This window comes from Sesamum indicum, linkage group LG4 (genome assembly GCF_026168435.1).
Source record: "Sesamum indicum cultivar Baizhima isolate 11 linkage group LG4, ASM2616843v1, whole genome shotgun sequence".
Taxonomy (NCBI): Eukaryota; Viridiplantae; Streptophyta; class Magnoliopsida; order Lamiales; family Pedaliaceae; genus Sesamum; species Sesamum indicum.
Genome location: NC_142660.1, coordinates 20,931,840 through 20,959,423, shown reverse-complemented (window position 1 = coordinate 20,959,423; position 27,584 = coordinate 20,931,840). Strand labels below are relative to the sequence as shown.

Genomic DNA, 27,584 nt, shown 5'->3' with positions numbered 1-27,584 from the left:
CCATTGTTGTCGCGTCCTCCTCGCATGATTTTGCCTCGTACTGTTGTTCCATTGCCCATGCGCCAGGAACCGACTACAGACCCATCCATTGTTTCTGTGGCTACTATGTCTCCGACCACTTTTCTGATTGCGGCGACAGCAGCAGCGCAGCTCCAACCTGTGGCTGCTGCTGTCGCATCTGCTACTGTTTCTCATGCAGACAACCCTACTGCGATTCTCCTCTCATCGCCAGATTCTCCTGTCACTTTTATGGCCTTCGAGGAGTTCGATACCTGGGAATGTTGCTGCAAATTTCCAAATTTCGATGGGTTCACCGACCGGTATTTTTGTCAGTAATGTGCCTCTTCACCCGTGCTCAAATATTGTGAATTCTGATGATAAAATTGCCAATATATTTCATAATTTGACGGTAAAATATTGTTATATGTGCCACCGACGATGCAAAATGGAAAAATAATTGTGCGACTCTCATTGGATACTATTCTGGAAGGGTCACGATGATGGAATGAGACAGCGGTGGGTTATTTTTTGGGCAAACACCCGTATTATCACCATGTGAAAGATTATGTCACATCTATTTGGCTGTTGGTGACGGGAGTCACAACCACGGCGAATGGGTTTTTCTTTTTCAGCTTTAAGATGGTTGTGGCTATGGAGGAAGTCATTGAGGGAGGCTCGTGGTTGTTCCAGGGACAACCAATTGTGTTGTAGAAGTGAGAGCCGGGCATGGTCACACGCAAATTGAAACATACGTTCAATCTGGGTTAAACTCGGCATTTACCAGTTGAATTGTGGACTAACGATGGTCTGAGTACGATGGTGAGTGGCATTAGGAGACCGCTATATCCAGATGCGATCACTCGCGCATGCACGAGACTGAATTTCGCTCGTGTATGTGTCATGGTTGACGTTAACACCAAGCTACCAAAGCATTTAATTATCATGTCGCCAACGGAGGAAGGAGGGAAACACGCATGCAAGGTTGATGTTGAATATGAGTGGCTTCCACTGAAGTGCACCACTTGTATGAGCTTGGGAGATGCTACCAAAGACTGTTCCACCACAAAAGCCCCAAAACCACCGGTGAATGTATATGTGCAGCGTGTGCGAAACTCAGCTCCTATTGCACCACCAACAGTGGAGAAGGATAAAGATGAGGCACAATAGTTGATTGGTCGAGATATACCTGCTACACGTGGGGAGTAGGTGGTTAGAGATAAGGGTAAGGAATTAGTCATCTGTAACACTTTTGATGCACTAAATTTCCTTGATGATACAGATGATGCTACTTGGGTCCTAATGCAAGCAACCCCATCAATGGTGATCCATGTTGAATGTTCGTGGCCTGAATAAGAGGAACCATCAGCTAGCACTAAAAGATCTCGTAGCTGAATTCAAGTTACACTATATTGGTCTTTTAGAAACACGTGTGCGAATGAATAATGCCTCTCGAATACAGTCTTGCCTTATTGGAAATGGTTTGTTGATTCTGTGACTGTTGGTAATCGTATATGGGTTGCTTGGGATGATGACATACTTGATGTTCATGTGATTACGTTGGGTGACCAATATATACATTGCCATGTGACTGTTAGAGCAACTCATGTGAATGTGATTGTTACTGTTATTTATGGAGCTAATGATATTACTGCACGTCGAGAGCTATGGAGATCTTTGGAGATACTGGCGGTCAGTGTGTGAATGATCCATGGCTGGTAGGGGGTGATTTTAATGCTATACGTGACCTCAGTGAGGTTTATGGTACTTCTGGTGATATAAGGGTGGTCATGGAGGAGTTTAATGCGTGTATTCAGGATACGGGATTGCTCCGATTTCCTATGCAGGGGTGAGTGGTTCACATGGCATAACCGTAGCTCCAACTCGCGTAGCTTATGGAAGAGGTTGGACTGTATACTCATTAATGATGCTTGGCTAGAACGATTCCCAACCTCGTACTATTATAGTCTCACTCCACGCACATTGGATCAATCACCGCTGGTGCTCTATGGGGATAGGTAACAACAACTGGGAGGTATGTTCAGATTTGATAATTACCTTACTCTTTCATTGGATTTTATTCCCAGTGTGCAGAATATCTAGCAGTATGAAATGGTAGGTGTGTCGATGTGCGCGATTACTCGTAAACTCAAAGCTTTAAAGCCTGCCTTTTGTCATATGAGGCGCAATAAGGGGGATCTGACGATGAATCTACAACTGACCAAAGGGTTCCTTGAGACAGCCCAACAACTGGTTAACACGGATAGACGGAACGAGTTGTTCCTCCTATTGGAACATTGCTGTCGACTGGTGTATGCCAAGGCAGTGAAGCTCGAACAAATCATACTACAGTAGAGAGCAAAGATGCAGTGGATGAAAGGGGGGTGATCAATGTTCACGAATCTTCTTTCGCAAGATTGCGCAACATCGGTTTGTTCGAAGGATCTTGCAAATCAATGATGAGCATGGGACTACCTACACAGATCCAGGAACGGTTATTCATGAGTTTGTCTCCTTTTATCAGGCTCTATTAGGTGGAGACAGACGGATGCAAGTGATAGATATCCGATACCTGAGGCCATAGGTGAGGCATGTGCTCAATGAGGAGGAGACCCTCATACTCCTCCAACCGGTAACCGCAGCTGAGGTGAAGCAGGCTGTGTTTGATATTGCTGAGGACAAAGCACTAGGACCTGATGGGTTTTCCTCGGGCTTTTACAAAGCCGCTTGGCCAATTATGGGTCCTCAAGTAACGAAAGCGACATTGGATTTCTTTGCTACGGGGAAGATGCTTAAGCAAATCAACACCACGCTGCTGGCACTCATACCCAGGGTACACTCCCCTAAGCTGGTCACGAATTTTCGTCTTATATCATGTTGTAACGTGCTGTATAAAGTGCTCGCTAAAATTATTGTTCAAAATTTGAGTAGGGTGTTGAATAAATTAATCAGCCCTTGACAGGCTGCTTTTGTTCCTAATCGTAGTATAGGCGACAATATTATGCTTGCACAGGAACTATTTACAGGGTATAACCAGGTGCATCTCCCACTTAGATGTGCTCTTAAGGTGGATATTTGAAAAGCCTATGACACAGTGGAATGAGACTTTCTACTAGGAGTTTTCCACATGTTTGGATTTCCAGCACAATTTATTCGGTGGATAGAAAAGTGTGTAACAACACCGTCGTTCTCGGTGGGTCTGAATGGAAAACCCCATGGATTTTTTGCGGGCTCACGAGGGTTGAGGCAAGGTGATTCCATGTCGCTTAACCTATTTGTTCTTATGATGGAGGTGTTACATCTTTTATTCCTAAAGTTGATTGAACATGATGGACATTTTTCATTCCATTGGAAATGTGCTCGTACTTGACTTTTTCAGCTTGGTTTTGCCGATGATCTGCTACTATTTTGTAGTTGATATGGTTCTATAGGGGTCTTCAAGTAGGGCCTAGATATGTTCGCATCTTGGTCGGGTCTACGGCTTAATGAACATAAGAGCCACCTTATTATCTCTCGCTCGGCACACGGGATTCGAGAAGAGTTGTTGGCGATGCTGGAATTTTAGGAAGGACAGTTACCGATGAGATACTTAGGACTTCCGCTCCTCTCGTCTGGATTATTGATAACAGATTGTCAGCTATTATTCTTGAAAATTGACCAACGCATTAAACGATGGGAAAGTCTGGCGTTGTCCTATGCTGGGAGGATTCAAATCATCAAATTTGTCCTTATGGCATTGAACATTTACTGGGCCTCAACGTTCCTATTACCTAAAGGTGTTATAAGGGAGATTGAGAAGCAACTTCGAGAGTTCTTATGGAAAGGGGGGACGACTAGGGGCTATGCCAAGGTAGCATGACAAGATGTATGTAAGCCGTTATCGGAAGGTGGGCATGGCTTACGGGACATTGCTACCTTGAATCGAGCTTTAATGTGTAAGAAACTCTATGACGTTATAAGGTGTGATAGGACGTCTATTTGGGTGGAGTGGCTCTATAATGGACGATTGCAAAATACATCTATTAGGCGGTTCCAGACTGTGGGGGTTCGTGGGGTTGGCGGAGACTACTTCGTCTATGATCCCTTATTCGGTCGATGGTGGACTTTCAGGTTGGTAATGGGGCTACGTTCTATCTTTGACAGGATCCTTGGCACCATCTTGGGCCCCTCATTGCTAGATTTCCTCATGGACCACCACTCCTTGAGCTTGGGATTTCTACCAAGATCAGCAGCGTTATCATAGAGGGGCAATGGCAATGGCCCCTCATTATAGACATTGAGTGGTTGAAGATTCTACAATCACTGCTTCGGATTCATGGCGGTGTTGATCGCATCATTTGGCGGTATGAAAATAGTAATCCTACTTCCACATCTCTATACCGGTCACTGGTCCCTCCAGGACCCAAGGTAGGTTGGTCTTCACTACTCTTGGGTTCTCTCAAGATACACAGGTATATTTTATTCTATGGCTTGTTATATTAGGGAAGTTTTTGGCGACTGATAAGCCATGGTTCTCTTACCTAGGCGCTTGTGTTTTATATGATGAAGGCGCGAATGAGGCGTATAGGCACTTATTTTTCCGATGCTGCTACGCCTGACGGTGCCTTATAGCTATTCGATGATCCGTTCGTTTTAATTGGCCGAACTGAGACTGACCAATAGACATAGAGTGAGCTACAAGAAAATGGAGAGGGCAACACATTATTAATTTGGTTTATCGTGCGCTATTGGCTTCATGTGTGTATCATATTTGGAAGGAACGGAACTTAAGATGTTTTGAGTAGTTTGAGCGAGAACCGACCACACTTGCTGGACTCATTGTGGAAGATGTTAGACAGAGGATTCTTAGTGCTTCTTTAGCTCGCTCTGTTAGTTCTTGTGCGTTGTATAGACTTTGGCGTAATCCTTGACCTGTCGAGAGAGACACCACTCATTGAGCACTGTTGTACTGTACGATTGTACTATTTATTTAATAAAAATTATATTTACCTAAAAAATAATTTTAGATTAAGTTAAAAATTCCTTATTTTTGATAAAATAGCTTATTGGCTCCAAAAATCTTATTTTTTTAAATTTAGTATAACTTATAAGAGCATCAAAGTACCCTCTTAGTGCATATTTACGTTAGCTATATTTTTAAAAATGTGGAATAAGTATAAATATATTATTTGTTATTTTAATTCCTAAATCGTGATGTGAAAACTGCTTTACCCTTGTTGGATTAAGAAAATATTTGAAAAAAATATAAAATATTTTGAGGACAGTTAAAATAAATAATTTATAAAGCATATTAGTCTATAAAAATATAATTTTTTTAAAAAAATATGTAAAAGTATAATACATAATCTTAAAAGATATTCTGATTAGTTTATTGTAAAAGTCGAATAGAAACATAATAGAATGAACTCGTTGTTAAACGGATATTAAAATTATAAAGATATTTATAATTATTCAAATAATGAATAGGTATTTATAATTATCCAAAATATCAAACGAGGTGAGTGTGATTTATCTTAAATAAAAACATATTAGGTTAGTAGTTAGTGCGAATTTCGTGTAAATCAGTGTGTCAATTAGCAATAACAGTTAAGTTTGAGTACCGAATCGTAATTTATGAAAGAAGAAAGAGATCATCTTGTCGGACACGTGTCGGTAAAGGATTTGACTACTGGCATCTAACTCTATAAGTAGCAGGGTACTTCCACTGCAACACGACGTACAACTCATCATAAAGCCAGTTTTGGTCCCCAGAAGATCAGTTGTCAAGCGGGGCCCACCCACCTGCCAAACGACACCGTTCAGTCACGCAGAGCTACAGCTATTATCTATCTCCACTCTTTGGTCTCATCGAACAGCACTGTTTCCTTCTCCGCTGGCGGATCCCCCAAACCCAAACCCAAACCCAAACCCAAAACTCGCACACGCTAAAAACACACACCACACACACTCTCACTTCCCGCCGTAGCAATGGCGACGACGTTTGGAGCAGCGGCGACGGCCGCCTCCCTCACCGGGAATGCTAACAAATCCTCCACTTATTTACCGCTCGCCAGCCGCCATTTCTTCCTTCGAGCAAATTCCAACAAGGTTTCCTTCCGCCTCACACCCAGGCCCAAGCTCCGCCTCTTCTCCAAGGTATAAATCGATTTTTTTCCCGCTTTTGTATGCTCTTTTTGCATTATAACTTCATTTGGAGAATTGTGTGCTTAATTATCGGTATTCTTTTCATGCACGGAATTTTTGATTTGATTGTGTGAGGTGGATCTCAGTTAGTTTCTGCCGGTGACCCTGCATAAATGTAGAATCTGTCGAGGTGTGCTTGTTCGTGCTGAGATACTAACTTATTTTTGAATTATTTGATTTATGCTGTTTCCAAGTTTGTTGGAGCTCGAGCTGAAATGAACAGATTTGTGTTTGTGTCTTCTTATTTAAGGAAAGAACTGAATGAAATTTCTGAAGAAGAGATGGACTAAATTGAATATGGTCAAATTCATGCATGAGCCTCTTGGATTCTAGTGGAGAAAATGAATTCTTTCAGCAAATTGTGCAACGTTATTCTTTAAAAATCTGGAATGAAACAACTGAGTGCATCTTCCTGATAATCTGCAGAGATAGAAATGTCTATCAAATTTGTGCAGTATAGACTTTGGACATTTCAAAACTGAATGTATGAACAGGGAATTTATTCATAAAAGGAGATTGCAGAGTACCAATGTACTTTGATGTATATTTCTTCTTTAAGATTATAGAAAAAAAAAAATACAAACTAACCAATGGGCACTATTACTTACAAACGCTTGGAAGTTTAAGAAGCGCGTGGAGACTTGGCAAATGCTGGAGATTTGATTTATAGCAAATAGCATCTAACAGAATCCTTGTGCCGAGAGCTTTGCTGTCTGGCTTTTCCGTTGGTTTACCAGAAAAATAGGTCTTATTTTTTGGGGTTTTCTTTAGCCATCAGGAACGTACATGCTTACCTCTATTTGAGATTTGGGGTATAATGGTGAAGATTCTATTGGAAACAATTTGTTTATCTCCTTGTTTAGGCTGGGCTTTGCCGCTTTGGCACCAAAGAAAATGAAAGAGAATCTAAATAAAAGCTAATAAATGGAGATTCGACAATTTACATGTTACTGCATTTCAGTTCTTTTGAATAATATTTCAACAAAATTGTTCCGCTTTTCCTGCTCTTTTGTTCATTCTGTCATAATTGAAATATAGGATCCAAATTGGAAATATAGGAGATACGTTCAATGTGACATCATGAGTCCAATTAAAATAAATATAGTCATACTCATATAAACTTAAGTAAGGGAATTGTAACAGGAGAGAAAATTAAAATGAAAAAGCTCTCTAATTAGAGATTAGAGAAATAAATTTTATTCTCAGAAGATTCTTCCTTATATTTGCTTTATTTAGATTTTCCTAGTTCCTATGTGCTCAGGAAAAGAAATTCCTATCACATCATCTTTACCATTTTCTCATTCTTGAATTTGATTTAGAGCCTAGTCTTACTGATAGACTGGAACCAACAAAGCACATTCATTTTCTTATATCTCTTAGTTGTAATCCTTGAATTTTATTCATGATGTGGATTACATTGTGCAGGGCTTGCAGTCTGGTTGGAAGTGTTCTGCTATGGTAAAAGCTCAACTAAATGATGTAAGGTTTTCCATGGATATCAACTCCTTTCAAATTTTCGTTCTTTTTGGAAAAACTTTTTGAGCTATTTGTTGCTTTCAAGGTTGCAACGGATGGATCCTCGAAAGCTGAAGCTTCCACTCCTGCCACATCAGAGGTTTCACCGGCCAAATCCAAGGATACACCTATTGCTTTGGCATCAGAAGAATCAATATCTGAATTTATTACTCAAGTTGCAAGTCTTGTCAAGTACGCATTCCAATTTTATGATCCCTCTTAAGTGGCTCTTTAATTGTGAATGAGCTCAGGAAAGCGTCCTTCTTGCAGGTTGGTGGATGCTAAGGATATCGTGGAACTAGAGTTGAAACAGCTCGACTGTGAAGTCTTAATACGTAAGAAGGAGGCCTTAGCTGCACCACCTCCTCCTGTTGCATATGTTCAGTCACAACCTCAGCCTGCAGTACTGCCTCCAGTTTCCACACCTTCACCTGCGCCAACTGCAGCACCTACTCCCCCACCAGCTCCAGCACTTTCTCCACCTAAAGCTCAACCAGCTAAGTCATCTCATCCACCTCTTAAATCTCCCATGGCAGGAACCTTCTACCGGAGTCCAGCTCCTGGGGAACCACCATTTGTGAAGGTAATTGATATGTGTGAACAAAAATATTCAGGAAGCAATAATCAATATTACATTGTCTGACGAAACATGGATAAAGCTATACATTTGTTCCATTTGCCAATTTGATATACTTCTCTTCTCTCTCTCTCTCTCTCTCATACTGCACTCTTTTGCAGGTCGGAGATAAAGTACAGAAGGGACAGGTTCTATGCATCATTGAAGCCATGAAACTGATGAATGAAATCGAAGTAAGCTTTTTCGTATGCATTTATTTTGAGATTCTGCTACCAGAGGTTTAATATTTTCTGCTTTCTGTGGTTAAGTGGGAAATGCTTATAAACTAGTTACTTTGAGTTTCTGGCGTTTTCTTCAAGTATTAATTACTTTGAAATGATTAGGCATCCATATCAAGATTTTACATTTTTTGTTTTCCTAATTGTGTAAAATTTCATTCAAACCAAGATCAGTCACATCTTGCATCCACTGGCTTCCCACCTCATGCTGCAGCCTGATCTTGGGAAAAAATACTTCATCATTCCTTGCTGACTTTCTCAAGAACATCTTATTAAATACCTCATGAGAATGTTGGCCTACAGATTTTGTTTGAAACTGAATCTTGATGTAAAAGTTACTTAGCAGTCTGACTTTCTAGTGGTTTTTTCTTCCCGAGAAACTCAACATTATGAATTGATCCAATAGACTTCCCCCAGTCTCCCCTTTATATATTATTTGTCTGTTTTTATTAACAAGGCATCTGTCCCTGGAGTCAACTGACATAGTTGAAGCCGAGTTCTAAATAAGATTGGAATCCATGGAAAGTTACTCGATCACAACCAGACCTATAAACAAAGCATTCTTCAAACAAGCAGGATAGGAGTTGCACTGTGTCCTATAATCAAAAGGATTTTTCCTACAAGCAGGATAAGACTTGTATCATGACCTATAAATAAAAGCATTCTTCTAACAAGCAAGACTTGTATCACTAACACACTATAAGTGGCAAAATTTATGTAATGTGATTAAGGATACACGGTCTGTTGTTAGGCATATGTTATATTCTCATAATTAACCTTATTGTGTTAGTGTGTTATCACATGTTTTTTCTGTCTCTGTAATGACATTAGCGTCTGTCCAATGTAGAGGGAATGCAATAGTTTCATGACTGTGTTTTGATATATGTTACATGACTGTGTAGAGCATTTTGGAATTCCCAAGAGGTTGCGTCCAAAACTTTCCTTGTTTCAAGTATTTGGATCCTTCACCCATAAATGAGGTGCTGAATGTGTTGTGGCAATAAGTCTATCCAGATTTTTTGTGGTCAGACCCCCATTTTTAGAGATAAGATTAACATAGATGTTATGCCTGCAACAATCAATATCCGGAGGCTATTTACAATCTTAGGCAACCTCCCACATGTTTCTAGCAAGCTTGGTACTTTATTTTTGAAAAACTTCATGGGTTCCATCCACTTTTTCAAAACATTGAATGACATGATCAAACATGATATGTTGTACCTTCGCCTGCTGTTTTACCATTGCTATAGAGTTTGGTATATCTGGTTTTGCATCAGCCTGAGGTATCCACATTGTGTGCAAAAGGTATCATTTCACTGCTGCCAGATTTTCCCATCTCATTAATGCCTGAATCGCTCTCTGCAGGCTGATCAGTCTGGAAAGATAGTCGAGATCCTTCTAGAAGATGGCAAGCCAGTCAGTGTTGATACTGTGAGTTTTTCTGGACCAACCTCAGTCACTTAATAAACAAAAGTACTCTCCCTATCCACTGGGGTGGCCTTACATTATTTTGTTTATTGTCTACAGCCTCTCTTTGTGATTGAACCATAGAGCTGATGAGGCAAAACGCCCAGAGGAGTAGGAAGGCTTTCGGCTAAAGTATGTTGTGGGATGCAGAATTTATTTACTTTTCCTTAATTTTGTTTTCTATGGGTGAGACCTAGTTAGAGATTGAACCGAATGAGCTGCTGATGATTTTTTCTTCATCAAGTGTAGAAATTGTTGGGAGCATTTTTCCTTAATTTTATGGACACTTTGCTACTAGTTTTACAATTTGCCTTTGTTTATGACGTGAGGATATCATGTATGGCCTTTGTAGTACAAACTTCAACTACTCTGTGCAATCCAAACTTGTCTTTAGTAATAATCTTTTTCTTTAAACGATTTTGGTAATGACATCTGTCTACTGACCCAACATAAGCAACGAGCGAATTATGTTGTTTTAGCAAAGGTATTTACGGTAATAAACCACATTATCATCATACAAAATGTCATGATTCAAAACAAACACAATCAGCAAACAGATAATCAGTTTTTCAATCATACTTTAATTAATCACATCCTTATCACTACCCACAAAGTAAAAAGGGCCCTAAAAGATTAGTTATACAACTGCCTCCGCAGGACCAAACATATTAATGTCACCATATTTGCAATGTTTTTATTCCTGCAAGACCCAAATATTAATCCCGTAGAGTAGGACTGAAAACTTTCCAATCCTATTGAACCAAAAAAAGAATACTAGCATAATATCACGCGACATAACAAAGTTACAATTTAAGCATTTAATAATACCAAAATCATTTATTAATTGATGCTCATTAACAAAACATTTTTGCCTTTGAATTCATTAACTTTCGACTTTTGTAGCCCAAAAAACCAAACATCATAAACAGCCTTGCAATCTGCAAATATTACAATTTCCTCATCACAAAAACCCAACAGCATCCTTTGTAGGCCCAAGAAAAGGAGGAGAAGTCAGTCCAATTGGCGGCCGGCGGCCTCTGCAACAAGAGGCAGATAGGGAGTCTTGCCAAGAACACTGGCCACCAGCCCATACACAAAACACCCCACCACAAACACAAACAGCCCAGAATGAGCCCAAGCCGTCAGCTTCAGCGCGATGCCCGATCGCCCTGGGGTTATTATCCTCTGCAGCAACACCGGCACCACCAGCAACACATCCAGGACAAGAGCCTGCAGCGCGTTGAACCTCGCGTAACGGCTGAGACTAGGGTTTCTGACGATGCCCAGGTAGAACCCGAAGAAGGTCACAAAGCTGGCGTAGGGTACGGAGTGGTAGAGAGAGAGGAGAGGGAGGAGGGGCTCGAACGGTGTGGCCAGAACTGGGTACTTGGTGAAGAGGAATCGACCGTATTGGAGGCCGTTGAATAAGGGGAGGAAGTAGGCAGCGGCGGAAATTAATCGGTCCGGAGCCGGGGTGGGAGTGTAGGAGCACTTGGTCTTGGTGGTGGTGGTGGGTTTCAGCAGTAGTTGAGGGAGGCGACCCGGTTGAAAAGCGGTTTTGAGGGGGTGAGGGGGGAGGAGGGCGGTGGATCTACGGTGGTGGAGTGGGACGGAAAGTCGAAGGAGTGGAATAGAGGCCATTTTTCAGGTAGAGGGTTTTAGCTTAGACAATGAGCGTGAGTGAGACAGAAATGGGGTATAGATAATTGAGTTCACTCGTTGATATTGAGGAGAAATAAAGGGGATTTATATTATTGGACTTAGACTGCGTAAATCACTCTTACTTGGAATTGTTATTTGACAAAGTACATATATGTATACATATGGATAATCACTTCTAGATAATAAATCATCAAGTTTAGTATACGTCCGTCAAGAGATTTCCAGGAAAGCTTTAAGGTAACAGAAATTGAAACTTTGGAGGTTGGAAATGGCCCATTAAAATGAAAAAGAATGGCTGTCCAGTTTGTAGAAAGATGGCAAGCATATGCAAAAGGGGGAAGAAAGGAGCTTACAGATAGGAAGGGGGACGGGCAATAATCCCAACTTATGACCCTTTATACAAGGCTCGACCGATACCCACAGTTCATATGTAGGACTTGCTAAGAACCTCGTGCATGATTTGAATCACCCTTCTTTTTAGGAGCATAAGTGCCATTGCACAGGCCATTTTCAATCACAAGACGAGCATGTAGGGATGAATGGGTTGCACATCTAACAACCCAAAGAAACATGAAAACTGAATTGGGAAAAAAAATAACATATACCTTCAAACATATCAGCTCCATAGTCATAGAAGATCAGAAGTTTAGATTACAGCACTTCTATAAATTTACAGAAACTTCACACAAGCGACAAGACCATACCCATAGACAGGAAGGGGGGGGGGGGGGGAAGCAGCAATGCACAACTAATCACTGTTACACAACTGAAACCACCTTAAGACGAAACGGGATGTCATTAACATTTACAAAACTGCAATCTTGCCCGCATTGTCAGGAGCTTCTAGGATGAAGCATGTAATGTGTAGGACGACTAATCAGAAGAGAAGAACCAGAAATCATCAGCACTCCTCACACAATAGACATCAAACCACAACGAATACTTTAACTAATGTCAAGACTCAAATCCTTTTACTCCCTAATTCAAGAAACAGCTTTCCTTTCTTCATCTGTGAATCGGTTTCTCACAAAGTCTCCAGAATGATTCTGCAAGTTAAATAGCAATGAATTTTAGACATCATAAAACTATATCTAGTTTCCTCTTTCTGAGGCTCAAATAGAATCACAGATTACATAAACATCTCCTTTACTCTCCGGTAAAGACGATAATAGCAGCACGAAAGTCCTACAGAAAAAGAAATATATATGTAGCATGCCCTGATTCTATCAGATTATTTATATAACATACTAACAACGCGCAAAGTTATCTTTCCAACTGTATATCTTAGTACGGAACTCCAGTTTGACTCCTAACAACACACACACATGCAATCAACCTTCCTGACTCTCCTACACCTAAAAACATCCCACGGAAGATAGAATAGTAGAAATAGAACTAAACAACAAAACTCCTAGCTATCAAAAACATCATCGGCCATAATCTATCCTAATAACATATAAAATTTGAAAATGAAAGCATCAACATGACATCGTGGCAAATACAAATACCATGCGTGCAAACATGTATTGTTTCCAAATACCAGGGGGGAACATAATGCTTCCATCAATTTATACTCAAATCTTAATTCAGGTTGCCCACACACAAAAACCATCGTGGTACATGTTATCGCAAACACAGATGAAAACAAGAGCTCGAGAATTATGGACACAGATTGAGGGGCTCCATTTGATTGAACACAACACCAAATTCGTAATTCCAAAAACTAGAAAACAACAATATCAACAAAATAATAATAATGATGACGATGATGATGGAAGTATGTAGGAATTCCAAAGTACGAACCTCAACAACAGGCCCACGATTGCGATCATAGAAAGAAACCACATCATCATCATCATTATCTCCTCCTTCATCCCCCGTGATAGCATTACACTCCTTGGGCGTCTCGAAGAAGGACAAGGAAAACTGCTTAAAAACGACACCGACATCAAAATAAATCAACCCGGTGCTGGGAACATCGACACGAATACCCTTGACGGGAAGCCAGAGAAAGAGCTCCTGAGCGGCCACCCCAGACAAATTAGCAATCTTGGCAAAAGAGATGGAGCCGGTGATGTTGCACTGATATCGGACATGGGTCTCGAACTCGGCCTTGCAGGGGGAAGAATAGACCAAATGGAGGTGGAAGCGGCCGGTGGGGGGGTCGATGGAGAAGGAGGAGATGCCCTTGGGGAAAAGGCCAATAGGGAGAGCGTGGGATTCGAGGACGTCGTAGAAGGAGGAGGAGGAGGCGGCGAGGTTATGGTCAGCGGTGGTGGGGGTGAATGGGGAGATGAAGATGAAGAGGATGGTTAAGGTGGTGAGTATGGGTGTTGGTGTTGATGTATGAGAAGCCATTTTTGGGAGGAAAGGAAAGGAAAGGATTTGAGTCTGGGGGGTTAGGTTAGGGCATTCAAGTTTGATGAAGATATATGCGCTTTTTGTTTTGCCATTTGCCTTTCGATTGGAGGCAAAAAAAGTGTTTTCTTTTCTTTTTTGTTTTTTTTTTTTTAATGGTGTGCCTTTTGTTTTCACCTAAGAGCACTGATGATACTTTAACTTTCAAAATTTATTTTTATTTTTATTTGAACATTAAGTATCACAATAATAATAAATAAATGATGCATTAAAAACAATACAAAGTATTAAAAGAATTTCATTAAATGAACCACACTGGTTGATTAGATTAAACAAGCAAATAAGCTTCTTCTATAAATAACTCAATAGATTTGGAATGGAGCGAGGCTATATTATTTTCTTGTTACCCAACCCACACAAGTTTTGCGACACTGCATTTTCTTGCTTCAGCTTTTATTTGTTAAACTCATTTTACTCAATTCATGTGTTTAATCATTTCCTTCCACCAAAAAGATATTATGCTCTTACACTAACTTGTCCGTTGGAAGAAATGAATCATCCATTGCCCCCAACAAGTTGAACCGCAAACGACATCCTTATGTATACACTTACTTTCTCTCTCCCATACCACCACCAGACTCCCTCCATTTATCATTTACAAAATAATAATACAAGAAACCAAATCATCATCAACTCAAATACCCCTACATCACAATTGTAACTCAATCCAAACCCTATTGTTCAAATATCAGATTAATTCGACCACCATCCAATGTAATTAACAAGCGCAAACGAAGCAGCACAATACGAAACCTGACCTGCACAAAATTTTGGTTGCCTCATCTTCCTTCAGTTCCAACTACAACCTAGCCAGCAGAAAATGCACCACTATGGGGAAACCAGATTCCGAGGGGATTGGGTAATGCAACTTTAGGTAACATAACAATGGGATGCCAATTGGTCCTTCAATCTTCCTCAAAGCTTTGCCAAACATGTTTTCAAATATTTGTTCCACATAAAATTTTCCACTTTTTTTTTTTTAAGAAAAAAAGAATCATTCATCATAATGCATTGACCAAACTTAAGCTAAGCAACCACCACGAGAAAATCTCTATTGTTTTCAAGGCAACTAGCATACCAAGAACAATCTTCTACTACCAGATGCAGCAATAGCTGAACGCCAGAATTTGTTTAAAGCAAGAAAATGGAACATCTGCCTAGGGAATACCACACTATTCATCAACGGGAACTGCCAACTTCAGATCCATCCTCTGGATGAAGAAATCTTTGTCCAGCTAGTATCGATCAGAACGCCTGTCAAGAAGGTATATCACAAAACACCCAAAAAATCAATATCAAGGTGAGCCAGAATATGGAGATATCGGTATGTATGTACTCTCGCACAGCGACACAGATAATAGTAGGCAACTGGGCCAAAACTAAAGCAACAGCTTATTACATTGTACAAGAATGAAGGGGATAAAACAAAAGTCACAAAGCAAGAGTACTTGACCAACCCAGCACAGGCCACGACTGCTACCTCACAAAAGAGTTGGGAAATGATAAAGGTAGAGTATCTACCACGTGAGGAAAGAAAGTGAAATAAATAACGGCTAAGAGAAGGGGAAATGGTAAGGTATATAATAGACAGCATCAACAAGACAGTCATTCCCACACCACATCCACATCGAGGGGCAAACAGAAGCAACAAAGAGAAAGTAAGGCTTTAGATATCGAACCTGTGGCGATCATAATCTCTCGAGCGTTCTTTAGATCGGGAACGAGATCTCCGGCGACTCCTTGAGTCATAGCTGCGAGTACTGTCCCTCTCTCTCTCACGTTCACGATCATAACCACGGTGGCGATCATAGTGCCTATCACGATCTCTGCCCCTGTGATCATAATCCCTTCCACGTTCACGGGTCTCACTTTTATCATGATCCTTGCTGGATTCTCTGTCACCGTCTCGGCTTTTCCGATCTCTTGATCTGAATAAAACTAGGAACTTATCATTCCTACACCACCAGAAAGCTGAGAGAAAAGAGAGCTGCTATCATGTTGTAACAAAATTTCACATCTACCTTCTGTCCTCTTCATGGGTTTTTCGCTTCTTGTCCCTTTCTTCCTGTTGATGATAAAAAAGAAATAGATTTAATATAAAAAACTGATATCATTGCAGTCAAAAATACAATTGAGATAAACAAACATATCCTTCCCCAAAGTTGCAAATCAATTGAAGAAACTGCACTCCATCGATCTCTCTCTTTTTCAAAAAGGGTACATGTAAAAGTTGGAAATACAGTTTCCAAATTGTGTTACTATTACAGGTAAGGGGCAGAGAATACCAGAAAGACCGTATTTGGTCTATGCCATACCAAGTAAGTGTAAGTTAGATCAAAGATCACTTGTAAGTGTAACTCAAATAGCAACTGCTAAGATACCTTGGTTGCAGCATACTATATTAACACAGACTCGTCTTTTTTGGTAATAGAACAAGTATCTTTCACCGATAAATCACCCAATAAGGTACAGCCATCAAATGAGATAATACGATAGGAAAGAAATAAGAAATCACCTCACAATTTAAACAAAAGGGTCCCCAAAAAAACCATGTCTGGCAGTCAAAGAGACTGCCACTGGAAACTCTAGAAGACAAAATATAATAGAGGTTCAGCTTTGAAGATGCCAAAATACCTCCACCATATGACAACACATACCACATTCATTGATCCAATTGAGAGCAACAGAAAGAATCTCCGACGCACCAAACTCATATCTTTGGGGTTTGAAAAGCCAAAACACCGCTAACTAAGCTGCATCTTAGTAAAGCTAGGCATATTATACTTTGCTTATTGCTATTCAATAAAAGCTTATCCTTCCAATTTTTAAGCATTAACTTTTTATTCCCAGATGGATCTGATCAACTGACTTCCCCTCATTAGTTTCCATTTCTGCTTGAGAGAACTTGGAACAGCAAAATATCAAATCTAACTGCCGTCAGGCTAACTCACCTTTCAGTTTCCTCAAATCTCAAATATGTTGTGGACGAGCAAGCATTTTCATCAACAATCCAACACTTGAAGTATCCAGAAAATGACTCTTCTACTAGGATAAGAAAAACTCACAGGGGACAAGTAAACTGAGAATCTCTATAGAAGAAATTGATAGATTATGGCATCACCTGAACCAAAATATTCAGAGCACCAACTTAGGTACTGAAGGTATTGGTGATCATTTATAACAAGCAAAATAACAAGTTGCTAGAAACACAAGTGCACAGAACAATTAATGGTGCCTTAAGTTCACTAGTATTTTAAAAGGAAAAGGCAGAATAAACAAGTATCCCACTTTAAAATATAAAAAACAACAATTTATGAGAATCCACACTAGATGTTGAAGCACCTTTAGTAAACAAGCAAAACATCATACTAATTCCCAAAAAAAAAAAAAAAAAGGAGTGAATAGGGCAAATTGTAGATTATACATTCATACCTGAAGCTCAGCTAGCTTTTCGCGAATTAGCATATACCCTAAGTGGAGCTTTCCACCAAAATGGTCGGCTAGACGTCGATCACTGAAAAGCTCATAAGAAAAACTCTCGTCATGACAAGCTCATGTACGATATCATTAATGAATGGTAATACAGTGGCCTGATAAATTTTCTAGTTACAATAGCATGATCGATAAGCATAAAACAGAAAATAACGCACATTATTTAGCTGCAAAAGTTATCCGCGTAAAACTGGGCCCAAAAGCCTGCTGGTGACAAGGAGGTATAATTGCCAGGTCAAACAATGAAGTACTGGAACCCATATAACTACGTTCTCAACCCAATGCTAGGAAATACATTTAATAACTCAGAAGATCAACAAAACATTTACCTGTCATAAACACTCAAGAATGCTCCGCAAATGTCACAGACACGAAGCTTCTGATCAGTCTGCAAGTGACCAGAATATATCAGTGTCACAAAACACATGCAATCCTTATCATACCAATCTTCACATTTCATTTAAAGAAGAATAATTTGACATGTTTCTTTGGAATGGGGATCATAACAGCAGACTTAGTACTTTCCGATAAACAGAAAGAATCCTCCAGGGTAGAATTGTAACTCACATCTAAACTAACCCCATATTTTCCATTAAAACGGAAAAACCATAACTAGTCGAAATAGCATCCAAACATACAACAACCCAAGGGAAACCTGGAACGGCAGTAAAAAATTATCAAATCAAAATTGTCAGAATAACAGAAACTGTACTCACAATGCGCACATCAGCAGCTGTGTACTTTGAGGAATCAGTTGCAGCTTCCTGTCGTGGTGGCAGCTGCATCAAATGCCGGCAAGAAAAAAAATAGTCAAATTCAAGCACAGATTGAAAATTTTGGCATGTTGAAAACAAAAAAAGTGGCAACTTGAGACATCAAGAGACAGAATAGAAAAATAGCAAGGATAACAACATGAAGCAGATCCTGACATGAGCAACATTTCTAAGTTAAACTCAAGGAAGTAGATGCAAACCTTTTTGAGTGCTTCAGCCTCTTCCAATGCTTTCTGTGCTTCATCCACCATTCCTTGTTCACCTGAATAACGTACCAGATGCACAAATTGAAGATAGTGTTAGTATGGCCGAATCACAACATATCAAATAGATTTAAGCAGAGAGGTGGTGTCACTTAGTATCACCAACATTTTCCAACAATCACATTACAGGAAACTATATTAAATAATTTTTAACAAAACTCTTCAAATCTAGGTACCCTAAACTTACATCCATACAAACCCTCAAGGCATTCAATGCTACCAGACAAAATAAACCCATCCTTTGAATGGAATCAAAAGGATCCAGCTGGTTTGCAGCATATGGTCATATAAAATGACAAAAAGAAATACAGATATCCACCTTAAGTATAAACTACGAGAGGCTACTACTTCATATGCATAAGTAAGAGAATAAATTTGAAAACCCCAAAAATATTTTAAAACACCACCGCACAGTACATGTTTTAATCAGTCTCATTCATATTGTGTATTAATCACCTGATATCAAGCTAAACCATGTACATGCTTTAAATATTTAAAAAAAATCTTACCAAGATCTTCAGCTTTTTTTAGCTTCTCGTTAATCATATCTTGAATGTGCGGATCTGGAAGAGCTGCTGGCAAGGGTGCCAATTGTGTATTATTTGTCAGGGGCTGCGGAAGAGATGCACGATCCTTGTTGAAAGCATCTAAAAGAAGCATTGCCTGCCATCAAACAACAATTCATGTTTATCCTTCTAGTACATCAATTTCATTGATACAAATAAAATAAGTTTCTCAAAGCCTTCTAAACCTGTTTGTCCGCTCTTTTAGTTCTTAGTTCTTCAACCTCTTCAAGAGCACGAATCTTCATGTCCGTCTTGCCTTCAAGATCTATAATATCAAATATTCAGTAGCATCATCAGATGAGTATCATGGAACATAACCAAATACCCAAATACACAACATTTACTTCTATACACGTAAATGATTTTTGTGGGTAACACAGGTGATTGCTCAGGCTACCCATCACAACAGATCAAGTGAACAAGGGTTCTAGCCAATAAAACAGGAGAGAAAGCATAGAGAAAATTGTAAATACCCAAATACACAACATTTACTCCTATACACGTAAATGATTTTTGTGGGTAACACAGGTGATTGCTCAGGCTACCCATCACAACAGATCAAGTGAACAAGGGTTCTAGACAATAAAACATGAGAGAAAGCATAGAGAAAATTGTTTGTCAACTCAAGACTTTCTACTTCGTATAATTCCAACAAACCTATTAAACCCTCAAATTATAATCATAACAATGATGTCCAAATTAACCTAAGTGCATTTCAGCATTACATAAAGAAAGTCATCTAAAGTGAACCATGCATTCTGATTAGAAACACAGAGGCAATTGATAAACTTACCAAATTGATCAGCTTCTTTCAACTTCTCTTTAATTTGCTTTGACAACTCAATATTCTCCAGAGTCTGCGAATCCACAGTGCTTACTGACCATATAGTTGAATGAACGAAAGGGCCAGAGCAGGAAGATGTTGCAATACAGAAAGATACCTGAGTAACTTCTGATACAGAAATTGCGATAGCCGCTTTAGCATCCTCTTCATCCAGTCTCTTCAGAGCCCGGGCAATTTTACGATCGCATTCAACAATAAGTCTGTCTATGTTATCCTCTAAATCCCTGTCATAATTATCAAGACCCTTTGCTTTTGCTTCCTCATATCTGAAGAAGGGTTAAAGGATCACAAGTGGAAATCCAGGTTCCAAGAATGTATTACATAAGTATGAGTCCTGATCATGCAAAAGTATCTGACATTTTACGATACGAACAAATACTTTCATAAGCAACAGCTTGATGCAGAGTAAACCTCCTGCCTCTAAGCGAGGACTTATCTTGTTCCAGAAACAAATACTTTCATAAGTAACTGCAATGGTGCAACAAATGTCCAGGCTCTAAGTGATGAATTCTCTTGCACCAGATACTTGAAAACAGTCACAGAAAGATCTGTCAATCATAACAGCATAAAAATATAAAATCCTTCTTCCATTTTAGCTACACCAACATCAAGATGTTTGACAAATGGAAGTCTCATTTCAAGAAAGAAAAAGCAATTTCCCAAGAAGGTTGTTTGGCCTACCATACTAAGAAGGAATTTAAGTATAAAAAATGCCAATGCATTAAGGCCAGTAAATTATTGCCTAAGAAATTTCAGTGATGACATCGGACAGCTTCCCAACCAAGTATCTGAAAGTTTTCCTGCTCTAATTACCCAAAATATAGATTCCAAATTATAATTGCAAAACTTAACGGATAATTACATTATCTCCACGAACACACAAAATAACAAAAACAAAAGTTGCATGGTTTTATCAGATAAAGGATACTCTTTCCTCAGCTGCAATGAATGCACCTTGGGGCACGGTCCCTTATCCATTTTCTACATCAGAAACAAATAACAAAATCAATGGACAGAAAAAAATGCATTTATTTAATAAACCAAACACCACTAGTAAATAAGGATGATAAAAAAATTTCAAAACCACCCGAACCAATTCGAATCAAACCGTTACAAACCAGGATAATGTAGAGTAAACCGTACTAATTGGTTTGATGTAAGTCTAGAACTAAAAAAGCGGCAGAAAATCGAACAGTCAAATATATATAATATTTAATGTTTTAAGGTACCTTAAAAATTTTTTAGCTGTATATTGTGTATTTGACTTCAATTCTTCCAAAAACTTGCGACTCTTTATTACTTAAGACTTTTAAGTATATATGTATAACTTACTACTTTTGTCACTTAAAATTTTTGAACTATATATAACTTCCTACTCTTTGTTAGTGTGGATGTCTTATTTTTTATAAGTGTTAAACAGCATAAAACAGCAACTTTCAGTTTTTGTTACGAAATTAGCAATTTGAAGAATTGTTTAGTAAAACTGCCAATGGCAATTCAATTTGAAAAATAGTTTAGAAAAAAACTAAGTCAGCACCGTGATCACCCCTCTCAAACCCACAAAATTCTCAAACTTGATTTTCTTCATTATGCGAATTCATAAGCATAAGACTTCACATCGTACCCGGATTCATCATTAGAAATACTCAAGCATTACTGAAGCGGTAAACCACCAAACTTATCCTAGCAGTAAAATATCAATTAACGGAAAAAGCTTCAACAAACACAAAATAGTAAATAAAATTCGTACAGTGAGCTGGAAAAGCTCGTGAGGGCAAAGGCCGGCGAGGAAGAGGCGGCAGACATCACGATCGTAGTACTTCCGCGTCACCTCCTGTGCGTCGCCGTTTCGATTCGCTCCCATCAGTACATCCAGCTGCTTCCTCAACGCATCCATTGCTTCTCCTTCTCCTATCCTATACCTTTCCCCACTGTCAGAACCAGCGAAAATGTTTCGGTGTATTAGGGTTTGGTTTCGGGGAAGAAAAAAGTGGGTTTCTTATGTGAAGAACACTCATTTCTTTCCGCGCCTGATATTTATGTAAATTACTTATAGACCCTTAAGAACTTGGAAATTACCCATAGCGCCTTGTAACCCCTGCCTTGGTAATTTCTTAAATAGATCCTAATTGCAAGAAAATTTCATTTATTTGTTTTTGTCCAATAAATAGGTTTATTCATTAATTAAAATTTATTGAATTTACTGATATTATTAAAATAATAAAATAAAAAATTATATTTACTCTTAATTGACTTATTACTGACTTATTGTATTAAATAAATATTTTCTAATCAAACTACTTTTAAATATTTTTATATTTGCTAATGCATGTGGGAGATACCCCTAAGCCATCAACTACTCCTTATAAGCCATAAAATCATACTCCAAGAAGGGCTCAGCTATCTTCACCACATCACGCTGGAAGTCCATTGACTTCTTGAACTCCAGGAGATGTTTGGCCCAATAGGCTTCCAAGTACCATTGACCCTCCTTAGTATTAGGAAAATCAAGTCTAGGTTGATCAGTTGCCTTCCTAATTGCTTTGACTTGACCAACAGTCTCCTTCTACAGCTTCTTTAAATCCCTTTTTGCTTGCTGGTAGCGAGACACAACCTCCTTCTTTGTCTTCTTCAGCTTGACAATTTTAATTACTTGACGCTCTACCTTTTTTTTCTCCAATTTCTGCCTCGGCATCCCCTTTAGTAGCAGGAGGAGTCACCTAGAGGCATGAGAAAAACTCCTCGCACAAAGAGGTCGCCTGAAACACAAGAAGAAAATCAAGAAAGTACTCAAAGAAACGAAAAAAGTAGCGAAAAAGACTAAGAAGAAGTACCTTGACCAAGTATGTGGATATCATCCTTTCAAGCTCCTCTTGAGTAACGAAGGCCATGATGCGTCTATCCCTGAAGTAAGCATCTCCCACATAAGCTTGGCCACCAAGGGGGAGTCCTTCTCCTTCCCCTACTCCAAGGATTGGCGAATGTACAAAATGTCTGAGGAAGCACGAAAAGATTTGAGGGTCCTATAGAGACTTGCACTAAGTACTACAGCCGTATTTCGTCGGCAGGAGATGTAGGTCCTTTGTGCAGTTTTAATGGGTTTGGCAAGGTAGTTGACTGATTGAATTGACTCGCGAGAATCGTCATATGAAAGTCACTTAAGGCTTGGTCAGCATGACTAGGATTCCTGATTGTGATAGTACGAGATTAGTTCTCAGACTTGAGAAATCATGGCAACCGCGTGCATAAGAAGACTACATCTTAGATCTGGCAAGTGGAGACTGTGGCGCAAGACATGGTTATCACAAGCCTTATCTAGTGCATTCTATATATAGCGAGAACGATAGATTTCAAGATAGAATCTATCTCCTGTTAGTATATGATAGAAAGTTCTCCTATGCACTCCGAGATGATTTAGACTTTTCGAGTCTATACCCAAAGCGATTGATTGAGTGAGAAGGGATTTCCTACGACGATCAGTAGAGTAAACACATCTCAAGTTTCAAGCATAGTTTCTTAATCAAGGATAGAAACCGACGCCCAATTACATACCCTAGATTAAGGGCAGACGACGATTGAAAGTAAGAATGTACTCATATGAACTCGGAACCTAAATGTTCACGCCAACATTCACCTAGTCTCTAGTGTCATGGATCATTGCTAGACGATCACCCATGGTAAGAGGCATTTTTTATTATGGAATAATTAGAAATAATTAATTTAATTTAATTTAATTAATTGTGTTAGTCACACACGCTCAAGTCTAGCTGAGGGTGAATTTAAAGGGTCACTCACGAATCATTGTGGAGATGATGGAGACGGTTACCAAACCATTGCCAGCTTTCCTATTGTAAAGCCACGGATACACCATCCATATCCCCACTTACCAAAATATTCGTGGTCTTTTAATTATATCAGTTGTCTTTTTTCTTACAGATAGGCTTCCGTTACATGATTCAAAAGTTATTTAAGCGAAGCGAAGTAAACAACAGGAAATGGAGACGAAGGATGAGGGATTTTCTCATCCAACGCTTCCATATGATTTAATTGGTAGATTGGAGGATATGAATTATTGGGAAGAGTGGAGTTGTCCATGGACATTTGATGAAGAGCAAATGTGGTGGGTTGGAGTGCTTGGGCAGTGCTATCAACTTGCTGAAGATGGTGCTGCATCTACCTACTTTTTGGGAACATGATGTATGAGCTTAAAATGAATGAAAGAGCTCCCTCAAATCCATGAATTTGAATAAATATGTTCTTTGTTTTTGAAGGTTTTTGGTGATGATAAACTTGTCACTTGATTTCCATCTTATCTGGAGATGAACATTTGCTTCTACACCAATTTACATTCCTTATCTCAGTCCCAAGATTTGCATTAATTGACAGACTCATAAGTCAGAAACAGATGAGTGTGCATTGGATGTGGGAGTAGTAAGAGAGCAGAATTGTATGGCAAAATTCACAAAGAGAGACACTAATTCATTGGCATGTTGCCTGCTTGGATACTACCTGGGTGGGGTTGAAAGCAGTTGGATTTTGAATTTTGATGGCATATTTCTCTTTTTGGTATTATTATGTCCACATTCAATGGCTTATAGACCAACTTAGCACAACCTAAGTGGTGTTGGAATGGGTGGCCAAAAAGCCAATTGGATTAACGGTTTTGGGAACTATTCAAGCGATCTTTATTTAAGTAATATTGTCCCGATGAATATGGTAAGTATTCACCTTGGTACATGTGTCTATTGTGCTTATCAATTACGTTAAGCATTACTTTGATATCACAACAGATGTCCACAGACCATTTTAGATAACCCATATAGTTAGTTTGTGCATTAGATGACGATTGTGAAATCAACTTTTGAGGGTTGATATGAAACGTTTTAAGTCAAAGACCTCGAGACTGGGCATCGAAAGTTCTATTGAGATTTGCACTAAGTAATGCATTCAATAGATAAGTGTCGTGCTTCATCGGTGATAAATGTTGGACGTCTATGCAATTTTAGTGGGTTAGTTGATAAGATGGTCAACTGACTGAACTGACTCGAGGGGATCGTCATATGGAAACCTTGGAGGCTTGGCTGGTATGACTTGAGACATCGGCTCCAATAGTACGGGAATAGTCCTCAAACTTGAGGAATCACGGTAGTCACGTGCATACAATGACTATATTTGGATTTGCACGAGAGGTGATTGTGTCATAAATATGATCATCATAAACCTTGTCTAGTGCAGTCGGATTATGTAGTAAGGACAGTGAGTTCCAGAAAGAGGATCCATCCCCTATCTATTTGTGACAGAGGTATCTCCTATGCACTTGGAAACGCGTTTATGCTTTATGAACCTGTGGCCACAGTAGTTGATTGAATAGAAAACAGAGGTTCCTACGTTGAGCAATGTGGTCTCAAGTATTAAAGCATAGATGCCTAGTCCAGGATGGGAACCAACACTAAATTGCATACCCTAGACTAAGGCCAGAAGACTGTAGATGAAAGGATGGTACATGTATGAAATTGGGAGCCTAAGTGTTCACATGGATATTCACCTAGTCTCTAGTATCATGGACCTTTGCTAGACGGCAACCCATGGTAGCGATCTTTCTTGATCAATGATTGATTAGAAATGATTAATTAGATTGAATTTAATAATCGGTAGTGTTGGACACTAGCCCAAGTCTAGTTGAAAGATGAACTTAAAGAGTCACACACAAATCACTGAAGAAGAATAAGGAATTAATTTGGATGGATAGCCCAAGATCAAATTAATTGGATTAATTTAATTGAACTCAATTAATTAATAAACTAGATTTATGAATTAATTAAGATGTTTTAGGCTTATGTATTTAATTGGACTAAATGCATATTGCGCTCAATTTAATTGAATTTTTTATTAAATTGAATTTAATTAAAATTCATTGGGCCTTGAATTTATTTTAAATTCGGCCCAAAATTGAGGCCCACTAGCCAATTGGTGGAAGAAAAGTTGACTAAAAAATTGCACTTTTGAAATGTGCAAGTTTGACCATAATTAGAACTATCTCTCCCCCCCCCCCTCCCCCGGCACTTGGTGAGAGTTTGACCTTAATCTCTTCTAGCAAAGGGATCAAGGTCTCGTTCGTTCTGGTATGGTGTGGACTTTGCTTTAGAGGATTTCAATATTGGGATCTTGAAGTGAACGATTCTCAATTGGGAACTTGAATCGAAAGAGGTATTCTCGTTTTAAGTTTATGCATCTCTTTTGTTTTATAACCATAGCCTTGTGTGAACATTGTTTTCCCTTTTTCACACTGCATTGAACGCTCGGGAACACCCCTTGGTTGGATCGCTTTATTTATTTTATGAATGAGGTTTTAATTTTTATGCTATTATTTCGTCTCTCGCTTCCCCTAGCGCTTTTCCGAGCCGACTCGCTTGTTGTATTTGGGTTATAATAATTATTTGAATAATTACAATATACAATTTAGCCTTTACAAAACCTATTGTCTGCAGATCATCATTCAACATCTTTTTGAGGTGTTAATCATCAAAAGATTATAGTAATGACAATCAACAATTACATATAAAGAAGTTAAATTTACCAAATATACAAAATACAAAGACAGGTAGTAGAGTGACAAAAGTAATTTACCGAACCATTGCCAGCTTTCCTATTGTAAAACCACGGATACACCATCCATATCCCCACTTACCAAAATATTCGTGGTCTTTTAATTATATCAGTTGTCCTTTCTTCTTACAGATAGGCTTCCGTTACATGATTCAAAAGTTATATAAGCGAAGCGGAGGAAGACAATGGAAGGAAGAAACAACAGGAAATGGAGAGGAAAGATGAGGGATATTCTCATCCAACGCTTCCATATGATTTAATTGAGAGATTGGAGGATATGAATTATTGGGAAGAGTGGAGTTGTCCATGGACGTTTGATGAAGAGCAAATGTGGTGGGTTGGAGTGCTTGGGCAGTACTATCAACTTACTGAAGATGGTGCTGCATGATATATGAGCTTAAGATGAATGAAAGAGCTCCCTCAAATCCATAAATTTGAATAAATATGTTGTTTGTTTTTTAAGGTTTTTCGTGATGATAAACTTGTCACTTAATTTCATTCTTATCTGGAGATGAACATTTGCTTCTACACCAATTTACATTCCTTATGTCAGGTCCAAGATTTGCATTAATTGACAGCCTCATGAGGTCAGAAACAGATCAGTGTGCATTGGATGTGGGATTTCAGTAATATATCCTCAACAACATAAACATGAAATTAGAATAAGCAGCTGTACAAATTGATATTATGAGAATTAAGTTTCCTTGATTTCAATGTCTAAGCAAATCACACACACTTACACTCTCATAAATCAAAATAATCTAAGTATAATTCTGCAAATCCTGCCATCTACGCCCATCCTCATATGCAATTACCAATCATGTGAAATAGGAGGACTCTCTCACCTGTTACCACCCAATATGCCAACACTAACTTACCATATTTGCTTTTGGGACAACAAGACATGCCTCCTTTTCTCTCATATATTTTCCAAAAATACCCA

General features: G+C 39.0%; 4 protein-coding genes across 5 annotated transcripts; 1 reads left to right on the top strand and 3 right to left on the bottom strand.

The window, feature by feature from the left end:
- Positions 1-5,834: 5,834 nt before the first annotated feature.
- LOC105161229 (biotin carboxyl carrier protein of acetyl-CoA carboxylase, chloroplastic) lies at positions 5,835-10,323 on the top strand. Its single transcript, XM_088879315.1, has 7 exons — positions 5,835-6,132; positions 7,606-7,659; positions 7,742-7,887; positions 7,966-8,278; positions 8,434-8,505; positions 9,916-9,981; positions 10,078-10,323. The coding sequence occupies exons 1-7, from the start codon at positions 5,965-5,967 to the stop codon at positions 10,099-10,101; spliced, it is 843 nt and encodes a 280-aa protein (XP_088735441.1). The 5' UTR covers positions 5,835-5,964; the 3' UTR covers positions 10,102-10,323.
- A 511-nt stretch (positions 10,324-10,834) lies between these two features.
- TIC20-II (chloroplast import component Tic20-II) lies at positions 10,835-11,957 on the bottom strand. The gene has a single exon (XM_011078849.3). The coding sequence runs from the start codon at positions 11,656-11,658 to the stop codon at positions 11,029-11,031; it is 630 nt and encodes a 209-aa protein (XP_011077151.1). The 5' UTR covers positions 11,659-11,957; the 3' UTR covers positions 10,835-11,028.
- A 304-nt stretch (positions 11,958-12,261) lies between these two features.
- Positions 12,262-14,111, bottom strand: LOC105161227 (uncharacterized). Its single transcript, XM_011078848.3, has 2 exons — positions 13,483-14,111; positions 12,262-12,725 (listed from the first exon to the last, which is right to left on the bottom strand). The coding sequence occupies exons 1-2, from the start codon at positions 14,035-14,037 to the stop codon at positions 12,663-12,665; spliced, it is 618 nt and encodes a 205-aa protein (XP_011077150.1). The 5' UTR covers positions 14,038-14,111; the 3' UTR covers positions 12,262-12,662.
- An 883-nt stretch (positions 14,112-14,994) lies between these two features.
- Positions 14,995-22,051, bottom strand: LOC105161225 (U1 snRNP-associated protein usp106). 2 transcript variants are annotated; one of them, XM_011078846.3, is made up of 13 exons: positions 21,786-22,048; positions 20,964-21,016; positions 20,133-20,301; positions 19,985-20,048; positions 19,377-19,456; positions 19,135-19,288; positions 18,563-18,624; positions 18,306-18,368; positions 17,919-17,977; positions 17,530-17,611; positions 16,119-16,162; positions 15,777-16,025; positions 14,995-15,351 (listed from the first exon to the last, which is right to left on the bottom strand). In XM_011078846.3, exons 1-13 carry the CDS (start codon positions 21,930-21,932, stop codon positions 15,333-15,335), a joined length of 1,245 nt encoding a protein of 414 aa, XP_011077148.1. In that variant the 5' UTR covers positions 21,933-22,048; the 3' UTR covers positions 14,995-15,332. The 2 variants fall into 2 exon arrangements, with proteins under 2 accessions (XP_011077148.1, XP_011077149.1); XM_011078847.3 differs by lacking the exons at positions 14,995-15,351; positions 15,777-16,025; positions 16,119-16,162 and adding an exon at positions 17,048-17,218 and having other exon boundaries at positions 21,786-22,051.
- Between the last annotated feature and the right edge of the window lie 5,533 nt (positions 22,052-27,584).

Excerpts from the sequence above, each read along its gene's own strand:
- LOC105161229 (XM_088879315.1), top strand. The coding sequence starts at position 5,965 with ATGGCGACGACGTTTGGAGCAGCGGCGACGGCCGCCTCCCTCACCGGG. Across the intron at positions 6,133-7,605 it reads AGCTCCGCCTCTTCTCCAAG|GGCTTGCAGTCTGGTTGGAA; the intron begins GTATAAATCGAT and ends TACATTGTGCAG. Across the intron at positions 7,888-7,965 it reads CAAGTTGCAAGTCTTGTCAA|GTTGGTGGATGCTAAGGATA; the intron begins GTACGCATTCCA and ends TCCTTCTTGCAG.
- TIC20-II (XM_011078849.3), bottom strand. The coding sequence starts at position 11,658 with ATGGCCTCTATTCCACTCCTTCGACTTTCCGTCCCACTCCACCACCGT.
- LOC105161227 (XM_011078848.3), bottom strand. The coding sequence starts at position 14,037 with ATGGCTTCTCATACATCAACACCAACACCCATACTCACCACCTTAACC. Across the intron at positions 12,726-13,482 it reads ATCGTGGGCCTGTTGTTGAG|AATCATTCTGGAGACTTTGT; the intron begins GTTCGTACTTTG and ends TTTAACTTGCAG.
- LOC105161225 (XM_011078846.3), bottom strand. The coding sequence starts at position 21,932 with ATGGATGCGTTGAGGAAGCAGCTGGATGTACTGATGGGAGCGAATCGA. Across the intron at positions 21,017-21,785 it reads ACGAGCTTTTCCAGCTCACT|AAAATGGATAAGGGACCGTG; the intron begins GTACGAATTTTA and ends TTTCTGATGTAG. Across the intron at positions 16,163-17,529 it reads AAAAGCTAGCTGAGCTTCAG|GAAGAAAGGGACAAGAAGCG; the intron begins GTATGAATGTAT and ends TATCATCAACAG.